Here is a 19,300-nt window from a genome sequence, read left to right as displayed (position 1 = left end):
ATATTGTCCTCATTTTATTAATGAGGAGACTGAAACTCAGGTTAAATGACTTGCCCAAGGTCACAAAACTTATAAGTGTACAGCTCTGCTTCTTGATTTAAGAGTTTATAACCAGCACTCTTGAAACTAAATGCTTTAGCTTCATTTCAGCAAAAATGATTATAATAATCTATCCCTTGATGGCATTGAGAATGCTGAAAACAGAAGAGTGTAAAGCATTGTAGATGTTGTGTAGAAGCTGAAGTGAACATCTTTTGCAATTATTTCTGGATGGGAATAAAGTGAATATTAACCGACCTAAGACCATACAATTGTTACTGTTCTTTGGCCATTGATCATTTTTATTGGTAAACAAAGCCATGTTGTTTCTCAAGGCCCTGGCCTTAGGCACTTATTTGGACTTAGCTTGGTCTGAATCACAATAAAAAATGAGCCTACTAAGCAACTTTTTTGGGGGGGGGAGAAATTTTATAAAACCTTCTTTGCTTTTCTCTGGACAAGGAGTCAAGATATTTGATTTGTCCTATTTTGTATTTTTGGTAAGGATGCATCATTTTTATTGCAGCTTTTAGCATTTTAATTCAGAGTAATATTTACTGATCACAATATGCTATGCAGACTGTGATTTTGGATAATTCATTTAATCTCACATTGATTTAATTGATTTGATTCTCTACCTTCATGCCTTCTCTGCAAGGTGGACTAGAGTAGGATTCCTTACATTCTAAGGAACTACATTACAGTTTGGGGAGGATGGGAGGAAGCTGGATCAAGGTGGAACACCCCAGTGAAGTTGGGACAGGGCCCACTCTGATTCCCTGTGCTTGCCAGTGTGCTGCTGCAGGCGCACTTCCATTCATCTTTTCAGTTTACAGAGCCTCTTTAAAGTCGCTTGACAGTATGTAGCTTTCTTTTCATATATTCTCTGATCCTTTTATGCCCCAAATTCAATGGATGATTCTGAATTTCTGCAGTCATTCGTGGAGGATGTTGGAGAGGAAGGATGTGACAGGAGAAAGACAATGGAAAGGGGTAGTAAAGGAAATAGTAGGGGAAACACGGAAAGAAGAAAAACAAAGAAGATGGAACAAGAAGGAACAGAAATTAAAAACATATAATAAAGGAAAATCACATGTTTGCCTCCTGAAGATGTGTTACTTAATTTTTGTCACGATCCCTAAGTGCCTACGTAAATGGGTTTGATTTTAGTGTGTCTGAAATGTTACTTTCATGGTGCATGTCTTATGTGATTGCCTCAGTTACCTTGTTTTCCTGAGATTTGGGATGAATATAAAAGTTCTGATACTGAAAATGTCTTTCTAATATGTAAAAAAAATAGATTCGTCTTTATTTTTTTTTTTAAATCTGTTGCTGTTTTAGAAAACTGAAGAGCTAGTCTTGTTTTAAATAACATTTACGTTAGTTAAAATGTCATGCATGCCTACCTGAAAGTTGTCATTTTAATTTTTTGTTTTGAAGGAGCTGATGCTGCACACATGGATGGTGATCAAATTGTTGTGGAAGTTCAAGAAACTGTTTTTGTTTCAGATGTTGTGGATTCAGACATAACTGTGCATAACTTTGTCCCTGATGACCCAGACTCAGTTGTTATCCAAGATGTTATCGAGGACGTTGTTATAGAAGATGTCCAATGCCCAGATATCATGGAAGGAGCAGATGTATCTGAAACAGTCATCATTCCTGAGCAAGTGCTGGACTCAGATGTAACTGAAGAAGTTGCTTTAGCACATTGCACAGTCCCAGATGATGTTTTAGCTTCTGACATTACTACAGCCTCAATGTCTATGCCAGAACATGTCTTGACAAGTGAATCTATACATGTGTCCGATGTTGGACATGTTGAGCATGTGGTTCATGATAGTGTAGTAGAAGCAGAAATTGTCACTGATCCTCTGACCACTGATGTAGTTTCAGAAGAAGTTTTGGTAGCTGACTGTGCCTCTGAAGCGGTCATAGATGCCAACGGGATCCCTGTGGACCAACAAGATGATGACAAAAACAACTGTGAGGACTACCTTATGATCTCCTGTAAGTCTGGGGGCACAGTGATTGTTAAAGATGTTTTTGGAGGCCGTTTTTGTAACTTAGAGCAGGAGTGAAAATTTCTTGATTTAAATTTCGAAGGAATTAACCCAATAGAACTGCCTGCATTGTTGTTTAAGTTTGGAGCTTTAACTTAAAATTAAGCAAAGTGAGATGGTGCAGAGTAAAGTGCTGTTTCTACATCAGAAGACAGTAGGAAGATGAGATTTTGTCTTTCTAGAGAGACAAAAGCTGGAATGCAGCTTAACTTTGAAAATCATGAAGAATATGATGAGGCTTTTACCAGCTTCTATTAGCATTAAGAGTTTTCTTGAAATTTAAAAGGAGTTCACCTTGGACAAAAATTCATAGCCCAACTACTTATTTTTGTGAATATACAGTACTGCTAAGTTATACTTCCACATTCCCCCTAATTAAATTGAAAATACTCTTTATACAATATAACATGGACAAGGGATCTGGCATATTAAAATATGATTTTGAGAATAATGGATTCATATCAGGATGTTGGAGCATAAGTAAGCACATTACACCTTAGCTCGAAACATTTAACTTAGCATCCTGAAAGATAGCTGTGTCTTCTTGTTAATACTATTTCCAGAGACACAAATCTATGCTAGCTAGATTACAGTTCTGATTCAGTATTAAAATTTTTATATCTTAAAAAACTACAAATAAATAAATTTATAATAAGCATCATTGAAGAGTATTTGCTTTAATTTAATACCTGTTTTATTATAACATATTGGAGTCTACCAGGATTTTAGGAAAGACCTTATGAAAATTTTTGGGAGCTAAAATGAAAGCTTTTTTTACTCAGACAGTGTTATAGGTGCTACAGATATGTACTAAGCAAATAAGTACAGAAAACCACTGAGCCTGTAGAATTTCTAGTCTATCATAGGAGAGAATGGTGATAGTGTCGTAAGGAAATTGCCATAGAGACAGGATGGAATAGTTAACCTTTGAATTCAAGAATGAGTTCTAATCTTGCAAGATGAAGAAGGGCATGCTGGCAGGAAGAAATTGTGGGCAAATGGAGTATTATGTACAAAGAAGAAGAAAAAAGATTGTGAATGATGGGAATTCAAGATGGATTTATTTTTGTGCCCTCTCTTCTTTAAAATACATTTCTAGAAATCGCTTCTTAGCCTTTTGGCTAGGATCAAGTGTAAAATATATTTCTGTAAGTAGAACTGCTGGATCAAAGAATATATACAAATGTGGTTGTTTTAGCATTTCCCTGCCACCATTTATAAAAATTTGTATTTTCCTGTGCTGTAATAATCATAGGTTTCTCATTACCAGTTTTACCTGTCTGATAGACGAAAATAGGTTGTTTTGTTTGACTTTTGAATTTGTTGTAGGAAGGTAATCCCTGCTAGCATTGTGGAATAAGAAAAGGTGATAGATTTGTGGCACATTTGTTGAAATGATTCAAGTATGAGAAAGATCCCGAGTATTTTAATAAAAGGAAAAAGAGATGTTAGTTGGAATTGAGAGATTAAGAAATAAAATAGATGAGGTTTGATAACAGGTAAAATGGAGATGGGAATCTAAAGGACAAAGATAATTCAAAGATGACCCTAAGATTAGATGCAGACTCAAGATCTGATTCCTGAGAGGAATCTTCTTAATTTAGTAGTGAAAAATTATTTAGGACCTGTTAAAAAGTTTGAATTATTTGTTGGAAACAATCTGATGTATGTTTTTTTCAAAGCAGTTAAAAATGTGATTTTGATGCTTTGAAGAGAGTTTGTGACTAGAGGAAGGTATTTGTGACAACAGAATATAGAGAGTATCCTATATGGAAGTGTATGATGGTTCTCAAAGAATGCTTATAGAATGAGTATCTTGTATAAATTCTTTGAGTATTTTTTTTTAATTTGTTGGCCCCTTTGAGTATTTTAAGAAGTTGGCAGAGAAGAGCCTGTGAAGATTAGGAGCTTAGGGAAGAGGAGGAGGAGGAAATTCTTTAGAATGTTGTCAGCACTGTAGAGGATAAAACAGATTTTGGTGAGAAGATCATTGCATTGGTGTTAAATGAAAATGGTTTAAATAAAGCAAGAGCGAGTTCATAGGAAATCTAAGATGAATTGCAATGGATTGAGAAGATGAAGTGAAGTTAGGTGAAGTGGTTTGTATGCATTCTCATTTTGACCAGTGAAAAGAAGAATGAAGAGTACAGTTTTGGCTGATTTTCACAGGTACAGGAAATAAACCACTGGACCAATGAGAGTCTGAAATGATTGCTTCTGAGTTGATTGTATGCATACCATGGACAGTTCCTGTCCTCTGGAAGCATGTACTTCTGCCCTTTTACTGAGTTTTCATGCTATCTTGAGATGGAGTGTTTGGATTATCTACTTGGTACTCAGACAGCTTCTTTGTTCTTTAATCTGAGACAGCTGCGAGACTCTGATCACTTTGCAAGTGGTCTGAATTCAGGCTCCTGGAGTTTCATTTAGAAGGTAGACAGTCAAGATTCCATTTTGTGAGACACCAGTGTGTACAGTAGCAAAAGTCGGAGATGATCTGGTGATATTGAGTCAGGTGTTGCTTTACAACTGCAGGCAACAGAATATATTTTAGGTGCCTCTCATAGTAACATGATCAGTGAAAAGTCATTATGCTAGTACTTGTTGAAATTTTTTGTGTCTTAAATTTGAAGTTAGGTGGAAGATAGGTAAGAGGTTTGATAACTAGATTTAATTTAAGTGATGAATTAACTTTTTTGGGGTAAGTTTTAAGACAATTTATATATCATAAAATTGACCCATTTAAAATGTGTAATGTAGGGGCTGGCATGGTGGCATCAGGCTAAACTGCCAGCTCTGGCACCAGCGTGCTATATGGGCTGTTGATCCCAGCTGCTCCTCTTACATTCCAGCTTCCTGCTAATGGCCTGGATAAGCAGTAGAGTGTGACCCACGGTCATGGGTCCCTGCAGCCATGTGAGAGACCCAGAAGAAACTCCTTATTTGCAGGTTCAGACCAACCCAGCCCTGGGAGTGGTGGCTATTTGGGGAGTGAACCACCATATGGAAGCTTTCTCTAACTCTATAAAATCAGTCTTTAAGAAAAATGTGTAATTTGGAGGATGTGATTGTCCTAGCTGTTAAAATACTTGTTAGGATGCCCATATCCTGTATCAGTACCTAGGTTAAATGTCTAGCTCCTAGCTACAGCTGTGAGAGAGAAAACTTTCATCCGCTGATTCACTCCCCAAGTGGTTTGGACTGGGCTAGTTGGAAGTTAGGAACCAGGAACTAGGAACAACTTCTGGGTCTCGCTTGTGTCTACAAGGGCCCAAGTAGTTTGACCCTCTTCCAGTGCTTTGTCAGGGGCATTAGCAGGGAGATGGAAAGAAAGTGGAGCATCTAGGACCTGATCCTGTGCCTGTATGGGATGCCAGCACTGCAGTTGTTGGTATCACATGCTGCTCCATAGTGCTGGCCTTTAATCCACTTTTTATTTCAATAGGTTTTTTTATTCTGGACATTTCAGGTAGACTAAATCCTGTGATACTTGCATGATGTTTTTAAGGGTTCTTTCTTGCTGTAATTTGTATGGAGGTATACTTCAGAAAATTTGTGGAGGGGCAGGAGTTGTGGCACTGCAGGATAAGTTACCACTTGGGGCACTTGCAGCCCGTATTAGAGTGTTAGAGATCATGTTCTGCCTCTACTTCCAATCCAGCATCCTGCTAATGCACCTGGGAGGCAGATGATGGGTCCAAGTACTTGGGTTCCTTCTTCCCTACCCTCCACCCACCACCTTGGAGACCCGGAGTCTTTGAGTTTAGCTTGGCCCAGCCCCAGCTGTTTGTGGGCATTTAGGGAGTGAACTAATCAATGGAAGATGTCTGCACACCTCCCCCATCACTGTACCTTTCAAAATAAATAAATAAATAAATAAAATATTTTAAAGGGTTTGTATAAAAATGGAAGTAAGTTTATTTTGATGTGAAATATTTTTGAAATCATGCATAGGTTGTTTTTGTTTTGTAATATGCATTTTCACCAACTTTTTGAAGAGCCGTCATGTTTCATTCCTTTCATTACTGAGTATTATTCTGTTGAATGACTATTCACCCCATTTTAGCTCATTCATTACTTTCATAGATGTTAGAGTTGCTTCTCCTTTGTGTGTTATGTAATGTGAATATTTATGTGCAAGTTTTCTTGTGGACATAATTGTCTGTTGAATATTTAAGAGTGGAAGTGGTTTATATATGGGGGTGGAATTACTGGGTCACATGGTAGCTGTTTAACCTGCTTGCGAAACTGCACAGCCAACTCTGCATTCCCACCAGCAGTGGGTCAGGTTGCCGTGATTCTGTATGCCCTGCAACACTTGTTATTGGTGCTTTTATTGACAGCCACCCTAGTGGCTGTGAAGTTTCATTGTGGTTTTAGTTTGTATTTCCCTTCCTATGCTTATTGACCATTTTATATCTTTGAAGAAAGATATAAATATGAGCTCCTTTGTCCATTTCTAAACTTACATGTCTTATTGGGTTGAAGGAGTTCTCTCCATGTGAGTCATTTAGAAGATAACATGACATGGACACATTTTCTTCATTCTAATGACCTTGTGCAAGATACTCAGCTGTCAGTATTTCACTTGTCTTCTCCTGTGGAATGGAAATGACCATAGTACCTACCTTGTAGGGTTGTTCGGAGGATTGACTAAGTTTAAACGTGCAAAGCTGTTAGTATACTACGTTGTAAATGTTTGCTGCTAGATAGTGTTTTCCCTTAAGGCTCAGTTATTTAGCAGTGAATTTTAACTTCTTTCCCCCTGAGCATCATGATTAAAGTGGTGCCTTTTAGAAGGAGGTTCTTTTTTTTTTTTTTTTTAAGATTTATTTTATTTTTATTTCAAAGTCAGATATGCAGAGAGGAGGAAAGATAGAGAGGAAGTGGAGCTGCCAGGATTAGAACCGGCGACCATATGGGATCCCGGCACATTCAAGGTGAGGACCTTAGCCACTAGGTCACGCCATCAAGCCCCCTAGAAGGAGGTTCTTGAGGGATGAGAAAATGTCATGGTTGTGGTATGTCTTAATTTCTGTTTGCCTTTTTAATGTCCTATAATCTCAGTTTGCTAGAATTTAAGGCATACTAGAAAGAATGGATAATGAATTGTAAAATGTATTGCTCTGACTGAAATGCAGAATTGCATTTAAAAGTATGTGTTAGCATGTGTGTATATGAAGTCAGTATCATAGAGCAGTAAAACTTGGAATAAATAGTGCTCCTTGGTTTTTTGGGAGGCATGTAGGATTTCTGTGATTCCTCAAATTTACAGTGATATTGAATACTGAATTTCAACAGTGTTAGGAAATAATTGAGGTAGCCTCAATATGTTTTGTAAAAGATATTTATTTGAAGGGTAAAGTTGCAGAGAAAGAATGAGAAATAGAGGCCTTGTACCTGCAACTTTACTCTCTGAATGGGCACGGTGATTGGAGTTGGGCCGACTAAAGCCAGGAGCTTCTTCTGGGTCTCCCAGGTGGATGTGCAGGGTCCCAAGACTTTGCACCATCCTCTGCTGCTTTCCCAGGCATATTAACATGCAGCTGAATCAGAAGTAGAGAAGCTAGGTCTCAAACCACTGCCCACATGGGATGCCAGTGTGGAAAGTGGAGATTTCCCTCACTATGGCACAACATTGGCCCTGGATTCAACATTTTATGTAACTCATCCTAGCAGAAGCCACCTAGATAGCTCACAAATGTTGTTTTTTATTTTAAAAACTGTTGTTGGAATGATATACAGATTCTTTATTTTTACACTTGTCCTTGTTTACTTTTTTTGGACTATGTTCATTCAGAACCATTGACCGGGCAGCTATAATGAGCTGGGAACCTGCTCAGTATTAAGAGACATACAGTGTTGTCTCTTGTTTTTTGAGTCCATGGTCGTAGAGAAAAGAGACAGAAATGGGCAAGTACAGTTGAGCATGAAAAGGCATATAAATATATATGCAAAATATTTTGGAAGCACTGAAAGAAATGGTGAAAAATTTTTGGTATCCTTGAGTAAGATAAGTGCTACCAAAGTGTTATATACAAGCTCAGTGAAAGATGTGACTACATTTAATTCATGTCCTATCTATTTCCCTCCTCCCTATGTTATTTTGAACCACAATTTGCATATTTCTTTCATAAATATTTAGTATTTATTTCTCAAAGGTAAGGATTTTTAAAGAAAAAAATAGATTTTTTTAAAGTGCTAGTTTTTTTTTGTTCCCCAGATTTTTTTTTATATATTGGAAAGTCAGATATACGGAGAGGAGGAGAGACAGAGAGGAAGATCTTTCATCTAATGGTTCACTCCCCAAGTGGCTGCAACAGCCTGAGCTGAGCTGATCCAAAGTCAGGAGCCAGGAGCCTCTTTTGGGTCTCCCATGTGGGTACAGGGTCCCAAGGCCTTAGGCCCTCCTCCACTGCTTTCCCAGGCCACAAGCAGGGAGCTGGATGGGAAGTGGGGCTGCCAGGATTAGAACCGGTGTCCATATGGGATCCTGGCACATGGAAGGTGAGGACCTTAACCTTTAGACTACCATTCTGGGCCTGAAAGAAAATATTTTTAAAATACTTAAGGATCAACTCAGTTTGGAGGGTGAATAAAATATTAAGTATGTGGCTGAGGAAGGAGGAAAGGGAAGGGAGGGATGGGGAAGATTGTTTAGTGTTTAGACTTATTCTTTGGGGTACACGTAATATTTTTGGTGCGGAAGGCAGGAGAAATGGGAGATAAGGTTGGCAAAACAGGAAGACCTAAAACAAAGACCCTTGAATATATTAAAAAGCATTTAGCTCTTTGATGTGCAAAGCTGTTAAAAGAGTTTTAGGCAAATTGATAATAACCTGCTTTAGATTCATGGTTTAGGAAGATAATGGCAGTGCTGAGTACAGATACAAGAGTGAAATCAGAAATATCAAGTGCATTTTGAGAAACTTTTTATAGTAATTCAGTAACAAACCAATGATAACAGTTTAAGACTGTATTGGTAGAGTGGGTGGAACCTGACTCGTTCTACATTTAGGAAGTAGAGTTTTTCTGAATTTAAGACTGAATAAGAGGAGTTGGTCTTTGGTCTGTGGCTGGGCAGAAGGCAAAATCATTGTCAGAGGAGAAGATAATTTGGACATGCTAAAGATTTTCCCACTGAGTTGTTGCATTGAGCTGTTTGCACTGCACAACTACAATATAATTAAACCTCAGTGATGGAGAATGTGGTGACCTGGCTGTTCAGTGTAGATGTTTTTAACAATTGATCTGTTTTTAGTTTTCAAATAAGTGTGATCTTGGTCATGAGAGGCACACAGTAAAAAGCAGTTCAGGGAGCTAATGCAAACGTAAAATTCAAACCACTGTATTTCATGTATAGACTCTGAGGATCAATGCAGTCTGAATTGATTTTAAGAGCTGTTGCATAGAAACAATAACTAGCAGCATTATTAAAAAGCATTTGGTAGTGGGCCCAGCACAATAGCTGAGTGGTTAAAGTCCTCGCCTCACATGTGCCTGGATCCTGTGTGGACACTGGTTCATATCCCAGCTGTTCCACTTCCCATCCAGCTCCCTGCTGTGGCCTGGGAAGGCAGTGGAGGATGACACAAAGTTTTGGGACCCTGCACCCATGTGTGAGACCTGGAGGAGGTTCCTGACTCCTGGCTTCGGATTGGCTCAGCTCTTGCTGTTGAAGCCACTTGGGGAGTGATCCAGTGGATGGAAGATCTTTCTGTATATCTCTTTCCAATAAAGATAAATAAATCTAATTGAAGCATTTGATAAGAGTAGTAAAACATAAGAATTAAAATAATACATATTAAATGAGAATATTTCTGATACAGAAGTCTTACCGCACTAGGAGTATTCTAGAGATGTGTTGAACACCCATCCACATTTCCATTTACTCATATTTTCTTATTTAAAAAAGTTGTGGTTGACAAAAACTGTTTATATGTATGGTTATACAACATGTTTTGAAATGTGTACATTGTGGAATAGCCACATCAAGTTGATATATACATTATCCCATACAGTTTTGTGGTGGCAGCACTTAAAAATCTGTCAGTGATTTTCAAGCATGTAGTATGTTATTAGCTGCAGTCACCTTGGGCATCTTTAAATAAAATTTGACAAGAGGTTTGTGTTTATCTAGCATTAGTGTGCAGGCATTCTGGTAACATCAACTGTAAAATTAATGAATTGTTAGTCTAATATTCAGTTTGGCACAAAAGGCCAAGTATTATATGACTCATTTATATGAAATGTTCTGAATAGGCAAATCCACAAAGACAGGAAGTAGTTAGTGGTTGCCAGGAAATGGGGTAGGGGAAGGGGTGCTGGGGAGGAACGGGTTCTGACTACTAATAGGTCTGGTGTTTTTTGGTTAGGGGTGGAGAGGTCAGTTGGGTAGTGGTGTTGGTTATACAGCAAAGTGAATATACTACAAATTTAAATGGGGACTTTTGTGCAATGTAAATTATACCAATAATGAGCCAAGCAACAATTTACTGGAGACCTCGTTATTAGCTTTTCTATATATAAAAGCTCCTGAAAAATAGAAAATTTTAATATTTGATTTTCGCCAAAAGTCTGAAAAGCAATTTAAAAAAATGTCTCAATTGCCTAGTTTCTCCTGTTTAAACAGTTAGTTATTTTGGGAGTACACTACCCTTCAGTATCACAGGGGATTTTTTTTAACAAGGGAGAGTTCATAATTGTAGACTTATACCCAAAAGTTTTTATTTGGTTTTTGAAATTATTTTTAGATTGTGGGGGAATACACGCAATAGACAACATCTTAATTTCGAAGTCTGCATAAAAGTCACACGGTACACATGCTTGGGTACAAAAAAGTACTGTAAGGATTTGGGACTATGAGTATAGTTAAAATTTGACGAAAATGATATTTGAGCAAAGAATTAATATTTATACGTGTACAATTTGGATTCAGAAGAAAGGTCTAGAGTGGAAATGTAAAGTTGGAGTGCTTGCCTTGTAGATAAAATGTAAGCCACAGAATGAGATCACCGACGCAGTGATTGTGGGGAAAGCAAGGCTCGAGCCTGGCATTTTCCACATTAAGAGTAACAAGTGGCTCTGGCAAAGGATTAAGAGATGTGAGCAGGACTGATGTAAGAGCTTGGATCATGGTAGCTGAATGAGGAAAGTAAATCATAGGAGGAAAAGCATGTGTCACATCTGCTGCTAGAACAGGCCACTTGAAAGCTGAGACTCAGTTATGGGTGACTTTAACAGACATTTTGGTGGAGTCATGAATGGAGAAAAGACTGGACTAGAGTGAGTTTAGAGGATATTGGAAAGATTTGATTTGGGAAAAATAGAGGTGGTGGAACAGTAAGATTGAGTCTTTTTTGTACATGTTGATAAGAATGATCCAGCAAAGGGTGTAAGGAGACAGTGGGTGGGGGGTGCTGTATGAAGAGGGTTGGAACTGAGTAGAAATGCAAATGGTTTGTGGTAATGGGCAAAGAAATGACATTTTTGCATTTAGCTGCTGATATGTTGGTAGATGTGGTAGTCATTGAATGTTCTCTTCTGATTGTTTCATTTGCACTGTGAGAAGTAAGCAGTGAGGTCTGCGATGGAGAGGATGAGGAGATGGTATCAGAAGTTTCAGGAGAATGTAGGAAAGAGAAGATTGGGAAATAGCAGGAAAGGTCTACTTCGGCTCAGTCATGACTTTAACATGAGGTGTGTGTGTGTGTGTGTGTATAGCCATATTTAGCTATGTAAGTGTTAGTATTAGAGGCAAATCGCCAAGTCTTGGGGAATGAATAAAATGGAAACAGAATTAAAGTTGTTTTGTGGTTGACTTCAAGTAGATTCTAGAACAGTGGTTTTTTTTAAACGTAGCATGTTGTGATTTTTAACTTTCATTAAAAATTTTTATGTATAGCAAAATGTTTAATGATAGTTTCTGTCAGTGGGATTTTGAGCACATTTTAATTTCTTATTTTAATTTCTTATTTTTATGTTTTAAAAATACTTTGAAAAAATGTTTCTTCAGTATTAAAAAATATCATTTCCACACCAATATGTTGTTTAAAGTTTGAGGAATCATAAAGGAACGAAAGTTAAAAAAAGAAAAAAAAACCATTGCTTCAGTTTGAGTGCCTGGAATACTGTGGGAGCTTCTGGGGCACACAGGACTGAAGGTAGGAAGTGATTTGGCTGGAGGTCATTGCCAGGCTGCTTACATTTTTACTTAGTAGGAAAAGGAGATTCCTTCCTGTGGACAGGAAGGTGACTAGCTTTTTGTTTTAATAGGAAGACTGGCTAGGAGTATTTTCTGAGAAAACAGGGGAGAGGTTTTGCTTTTATTAACTTGGGGAAGATAAATGAACTACTGAGTAATCTGAAGAGGGGAACATTTGAGTAAATGAAGAATGGTGGAGCTGTCTTCTTTTCCTTTCTCTCTCTCTCTCTCTCTCTTAAGATTTATTTGGAAGGCAAAGTTAACCTACCATCTGCTGGTTGACTCAAAGTGACAACATTGGCCAAGGCTGGGCCAGGCTGAAGCCAGGTACTTCATAGGTGTTTTCCACAGTACTTGTGCCCCATTTTCCACTGCTTTCCCCAGCAAGTTTGCCAGGAAGCTAAATTGGAAGTGGAGCAGCTGGGATTTGAATCAGTGCCCATATTGTGTTGCCATGGCAGGTGGAACCATTTCCAAGATCTCTTATTGTTACTTTTTTTTTTTTTAAGATTTATTTATTCTTATTAGAAAGTGGGAACTTACATAGACAGGAAGATCTTCCATCTACTGGTTCACTTCTCAGGTAGCTGCAATGGCTGGAGCTGAGCTGATCTGCAGCCAGGAGCTTCTTTTGGATTTCCCATGTGGTGCAGGGTCCCAAGGTTTTGGAGCATCTTCGTCTGCTTTCTCAGGCCACAGACAGGGAGCTGGATGGGAAGTAGAGCAGCCGGGATATGAACCGGTGCCCATATAGGATCTTGGCGCATGCAAGGCGAGGACTTTAGTCACTTGGCTACTGTGCTGGGCCCTATTTTAAAGATTTTATTAGAGAGACCTTCCATCCTGAAATGACTACAGTGACCGACAGTGAGCCAACCTCACAGGGAGTAGCTTAACCTGATGTGCCATAATGCTGGCCTCAAGATGTCTCTTTGTGTTGATTTAGAGAAAATGAAATGCTAGTACAGATCCAACAGTAGTATATTTATTTTTACTATTTGTGAAAGTGCTCATCTGCTGATTCCTTCCCAGAATGCCCACACAACAGCTATGACTCAGGAAGTGAGAACTGCAACCGAGTCCTCACATGTGGGTGGGAGGAATACAGATACATCTTGGCAAAATTTTGGTGAAATGGGTCTAGAAGCTTAGAGAGGTGAGATTAACAAAACACAAGGGTGTTGTGCAAAGTGAAGTATGCTGAGGGCCGTGGCTTTGTGCTTGAAGATAATGAAATACAATCAGTAAATGTTTATCACTATTCATCGTGGCAGCCATCATTCCTTGTTCAGTATGTATGCCATGGTACAGTGTTTGCCATGAAAGAACCAGCTCAGTTATGCAAAATTTTGCTATTAAATCAACTTTCCTTTGACAGTTAACTTGAGGTGGAATGTTCTTCATCTAGTCCCTCCCCATAAGTTTTCTTGAAGCTGTTGCATTCTCAGCAATCTTAATGAACTGTATTTTTAGATATTGCAATGTCTATTCTCATTGCAAATTACTCTCTAGTTATCACTCTCAAGGACATTTTTCTGAGGCTTTTTTGAAGCAGCATGATACATGTCTATATAAGTATCTTATTGTAGCTTTGCTATTACCAGTGAGATTGTTGATAAGTCATATTTTCATTTTAAGTTTTCAGATTTAAAAGTACTAAATGAGATGTAAAGAGTATTATATAAACCTGGAAGAAATTGATGATAATTTTACTTTTTAAGAATACAAAAAGATGGGAAAGGAATTTGGAACGGGTATTTAGGCTATAGATGAAGGTGTTCACATGCCACTTGGAAGTGTCTGCATTGAGTTCCTGGCTCTGGCTCCTGACTCCAGCTTCATGCTGCTGTCAATCCTGGGAGATAGCAGGCGATGGCCCATGTTGAAGACCCAGCCCTGGCTGTTGAAGGCATTTGGAGAGTGAACCAACAGAGAGGTTTTGTCTTTCAACTTAAAAAATAAATGAAGAAAATTTTGCAGATGGAAATAAATGTCTGGGTTCTAAAGACAGGCCCCTCCTCACGTAGGTAAGCCTTGGTAGCATGCTCACTATGAGCAAATTGTGCCTCATTTCAGAGCATTGATTTCTTTATCTGGAAAACATGAGAATCAAATGAAATAAAAACTACATTGAAACAAAGGAAATTGCAAAATGCCATGCAAATGGTAGTTATCATTGGAAGTAATCTTAATTTCCAGAAATTATACTCTTCTACTTTGGAGAAGCCCTATTCTAAAGTTCTAGTTTTTCATTGCTGTTTAGAAGAAGGTATTTAAGCAGAAATCAAATGTACAATGACTCACTTTTATCAAAGCCTCCTTTGCTTTTAGAAATTCATTTTTATTAGTAGCTTTAAAAATCAGTGAAATTTTGAGTACTTAACAGGACCATCAAAGTGGTTTTTAAAATAAATTGTTTCTCTGACATTTCGTATTATTCTTAGTAATAATTCTGAATTTCATAGGTTGAATTAGCAGAACAAATTTTCAAGATGCAATCTGAAGATGAATTTCACTTTTGTCTAATAATACAATTGTTTTGCTATCAGACAAGCCTGTATATCTGAAATCCGTTTTCCTATACATTTATAAGAGCAAACATCTTTTACCTCACATTATAGGAAAGGCATGACATTTGCAAGCTCTGAAATGATCAGGTTTTTCAATCATCAAAGATTTTCTGAAGGTACTAACAAAATAACATGCAGAAACAACAAGCCTAGCCTAGTTCTTTGTAAACTCAAGGACATTTGATTTTCCAGTAGCTATTAGAATTGGTTTTGACAAACCTTGCTGAAAGAGGCCAACTTCCCCAACAGCATCACACTATTCAGAGATGAGTTCTCTGAAGATGTTGCAGATTTTTTTTTTCTGAACTGTTCTGCCTTGTTTGGTGATATCTTCATTCTTCTAATTCTACTCCAGTTTGAAATTCCAGATCACCCTTAAGGAAATAATTTAGCTTTTTGTTGTTATTTTTAAAGTGTTTATCTGGAAGGCAGAATGAGGGAGGAGAGAGATCCTCTATCCGCTGATTGACACCTCATATGGTGACAGTAGTCTGGGTTGGGCTAAAGTGGGTGTAGGAGCACAAGTCCTTGGGCTGTGCTCACCTGCTTGGCCAGGTATATTAACAGGGAGCGGATCAGAAGTACAGTACCTGGATTTGAACCAGCACCCATATGGGATATTGAGTGTACATGCGGAGGCTTTTTCCACTATGCCACAGCATTGGGCCCCATCAATTTCGTCAATCGAACAAAAAAGTCCTTCCTCCTGCAACCCATTGTAATTAAGATCTCTTTGTCCTCCTTATTACAACTATACTTGAAGAAATTCACACCTTCTATTGATCTCTTGGACCCCTAGCTTTTCACCAAAAAAATCAGTCTGGACAGCCTTCCCTGACTTGTGTGCCTGCTACATTTGTGCCCTGTGCTTTCCTAGAATTGCTAGAATTTCACTCCCCGGCTTCTGTAATGCCCTGCCACCAAATGTTCCAACCTTCTGTTCTCCTGGGCTTTGTGAACTTTTTAAAAAAGATTTATTTATTCTTATTGGAAAGGCAGATTTATAGAGAGAAGGAGATACAGAGAGAAAGATCTTCCATCCATTGGTTCACTCCCCAAGTGGCTGCAACAGCTCGAGTTGGGCCAGTCCAAAGCCAGGAGCCAGGAGCTTCTTCTGGGTCTCCCACACTGATGCAGGGTCCCAAGGCTTTGGGTCATCCTTTACTGTTTTCCCAGGCCTCAGGCAGGGAGCTGGATGGGAAATGGAGCAGCTGGGACACAAACTCATGCCCATATGGGATGCTGGAGCATGCAAGGCAATGCCTTTAGGCTACTGTACCAGGCCTGGCTTTCTGAACTCTTACACTTTGGTAGGTCCCAGGACTGTCCTTAGCACACTCTCTTCATTCACACTGTATGTTCTCACTGTGTGGTGTTAACACAAAGATGATGGCTTCCAAATCCGTGTGTCCACCCTCAAGTCCTTTCAAACTCAAGTATTTAGCAGTTTGCTCCAAGTCTCAGTCTTTCACTGAATTATTGGTTCAGCGCATATACTGTGTGTCACGGTAGTATCAACCAGGAATGATAGGCGTAAGAACCCAGATGGTGACAGCATAGTGAGTCATGGGGAGTGCAGAGGCTGAGTGCAGTGTGAGCAGCAAGCACTGGCACTGAGCGCTATTGGAAATGTTGTTCTTGTGAACTTAAGATCCCTTTCCTCACTACTAGCCCACTCGTTCACCTGAGTCAAATCCCAGGATTATCCTCGACTCCCTGGTCACTTTTGGTTTCAGGTGGACCCCAAGTCCTGTCCTCATTAGTTTCAAGATGGGTTGCGAGCTCAAGCTTTGCTGCTGCTTTCTGATTCAAGACTTTGTGCCTGGTTACCTGCATTATTGCAGTAGACTTGGAAGTGTTCTCCCTGCTTCATGTCTTGCCACCTTTGGATCTAACACCTTGTCATTGTCTGCTTAAAAGTCTCCCCATCACTGACAGTAGGTATTCTAAAATACCTACTCATCAGAATTCCAGGCGTAGGGACCCTCTGATAATGTCTGTGTGTGTGTCAGATCTCACCTCTGTAGTTTCTGATTCTGTGGAACTGCTGTGCTGCAGCCAGTGTTTCTGAAGTCCTCTAACAGATTTTGACACTTGACCAGATAGAGAAATCTCTGGCCTACCAGGATCAAGTCTGAGCCTTTCTTCCTGATGTATGCATAAGGCCCTGTGTGACCTGACCTCGGCTTAGTGGTGGACCGTATTTGCTGCTATGCCCTCTGCTGTGGTTAACTTTGCAGCCCTGCAGTATGGAGCATTCCTACCCATTGTGCATTTCTTGTCTTTACCTTTATCCCTGCTGAATCCTTCACCTGAAGTAAATGCCCTTTTCACGCTCCCCATGTGAGTGTGCTAGCCTCTTTTGTTTCCATGGCAGCTGTCAGAGCACACAGTGCAATGTTGGTCCGTTATTTCTGTCTCTGCTTCTCTTCATGTTCCATATACATGTATTATTCAAGATTGTACTAGAGAGTTTAACTGTTGTATCATCTTAGTATATACATAAGCTTTCGCTTTTTTCCCCCCTATAAGTTATCCTTGATTTTAATTCCCCTTAACTTTTGCAAGGCAAAAGTTTAATTCATCAGCAAGCATATTTTTAAGTGGCATGTGTGGTTTTGAAAGTGAATATATGTTGGAATGGATGTCCATTGCAATGTAATAGGTTAGAAGGAAGATTTTTTTTTTTGTTAGGATTTATTTATTTTTATTGGAAAGATAAGTATTTACAGAGAGAAGGAGAGAAAGAAAGATCTTCAGTCTGCTGGTTCACTCCCCAAATGGTCGCAAGGGCAGGAGCTGAGCCAATCCGAAGCCTGGAGCCAGGAGCTTCTTCCAGGTCTCCCACGCGGGTATAGGGTCCCAAGGCTTTGGGCCATCCTCGACTGCTTTCCCAAGCCATGAACAGGGAGCTGGATGGGAAGTGGAGCAGCCAGGACGTGAGTCCGCACCCCTATGGAATACCAGCGTTTGCCAGGGTGACGATTAGCCAATTGATTTGTCATGCCTGGCCTCAGAATATTTTATTTTATTTTATTTTTTGTTAATATTTCCATGTGATTTACTTTCTGAGTCTCAATTACAATAACAGTTTTCCTTGGCTGCTTTTACAAAGCTTTAAAAAAATGTGATTTTTGTTGTATAGCCCCAAAGTTACTACTACTGGGAATCATTTAGTCTTTTTTTTTTATATATAATATAACATAATGAACCTTCAGTAAGAAAGGTAATAGGTAGATGAGAATATGTTTGAAATCACATATTGCTGCACTTGCCAGTAAGGACTTAGATTCACTGTTGTCATAAACTAACATGTGTGTTTGTGTGTGTGTGTGTGTGTGTGTGTGTGTGTGTGTGTGTGTGTATGCATCTGCATATGTAGGAGTTACATGTGTATGGGGTTTTTAGTTTAAGCAGAGTGAATTAGAATTGCCTCTGGCTGTCTCATTTCAGTACATACACCTTTCTGATGCTCATTTTTTATCTGTAAATGTGTTTTCTAATGAAAATAGATTGCATTAAATGATATTCAAGAGTTTTAGTGACCATGTAGTAGTACTCCTGCAAAATTTACATGAAGATTTCCTTTAAAGGTCTTTTCAAGTATTAGAAGAATAGTTTAGGAGTGTTTTTAGTTGAAGTTTGAGGAAAGACTGTGTTCTTTTGTTACTTAATCTTTTTCTGGGCTACCAGAAGTTTCCTCTATTTAGTGATTTTTGCTTTAGTAACATCCCATTTTTAGAAGTCTTTATAAGTGTATTACTTTTCTATGCAAAATTATCCAATTTTACATGAATTGGCTTAGAAATTTTACTTGTAAAGGACTTTTGAAAGCAGTGACATTTTAAGTATCTACTATTATCATTTGTGATATATTTCCTGCCTGTTTAGTGGATGATGCTGGGAAAATAGAACACGATGGTTCCTCTGGAATGCCCATGGACGCAGAGTCGGAAATTGATCCTTGTAAAGTGGACGGCACTTGCCCTGAAGTCATCAAGGTGTACATTTTTAAAGCTGACCCTGGAGAGGATGACTTAGGTAATAGGAAACCTTTAGCACATTATACATCCTGATGCAAATATTTGAACCTGATTACTTTTGGGCTATTTAGATTGAGAATGCTTGAAATATTTTCTGAACATAACTTAAAAAAAAAAAAGAAAAAAGATGGTATGTTTGAAAGGTAGAGTGACAGAGGAAAGCCACAAAGGTCTCTAGCATCCATTGGTTTACTCTCTAAATGTCTGTGACAGCCAGGGCTGGGCCAGGCTAAAGCTGGGAGCCAGGAGCTCCATCCAGGTTTCCCTGTGGGTAGCTGGGGCCCACACTCTGAGGACGTCTTCCATTGGTTTCCTAGGTGCATTAGCGTAGAGCTGGATTTAAAGTGGAGCAGCTGGGACTCGAACAGGTGTTCATATGGT

The 19,300-nt window shown here is 38.8% G+C and overlaps 1 protein-coding gene across 4 annotated transcripts in view; it reads left to right on the top strand.

The window, feature by feature from the left end:
- ZFX (zinc finger protein X-linked) overlaps window positions 1-19,300 on the top strand; it is a 41,593-nt gene that overhangs the window by 13,099 nt on the left and 9,194 nt on the right. For 2 of the 4 annotated variants that reach the window (XM_041000183.1, XM_041000182.1), the window contains exons 3-4: window positions 1,480-2,049; window positions 18,768-18,917. In XM_041000183.1, the coding sequence (XP_040856117.1) occupies window positions 1,480-2,049; window positions 18,768-18,917 (720 nt within the window). The remainder of the gene's footprint in view (window positions 1-1,479; window positions 2,050-18,767; window positions 18,918-19,300) is intronic. The other 2 variants (XM_041000194.1, XM_041000185.1) reach the window with 2 other exon arrangements.

Source organism: Ochotona curzoniae, unplaced genomic scaffold, assembly GCF_017591425.1.
Source record: "Ochotona curzoniae isolate NIBS_2020 unplaced genomic scaffold, NIBS_Ocur_1.0 contig_1274, whole genome shotgun sequence".
Classification (NCBI taxonomy): domain Eukaryota; kingdom Metazoa; phylum Chordata; class Mammalia; order Lagomorpha; family Ochotonidae; genus Ochotona; species Ochotona curzoniae.
This window is presented reverse-complemented; position numbering and strand designations above follow the sequence as displayed.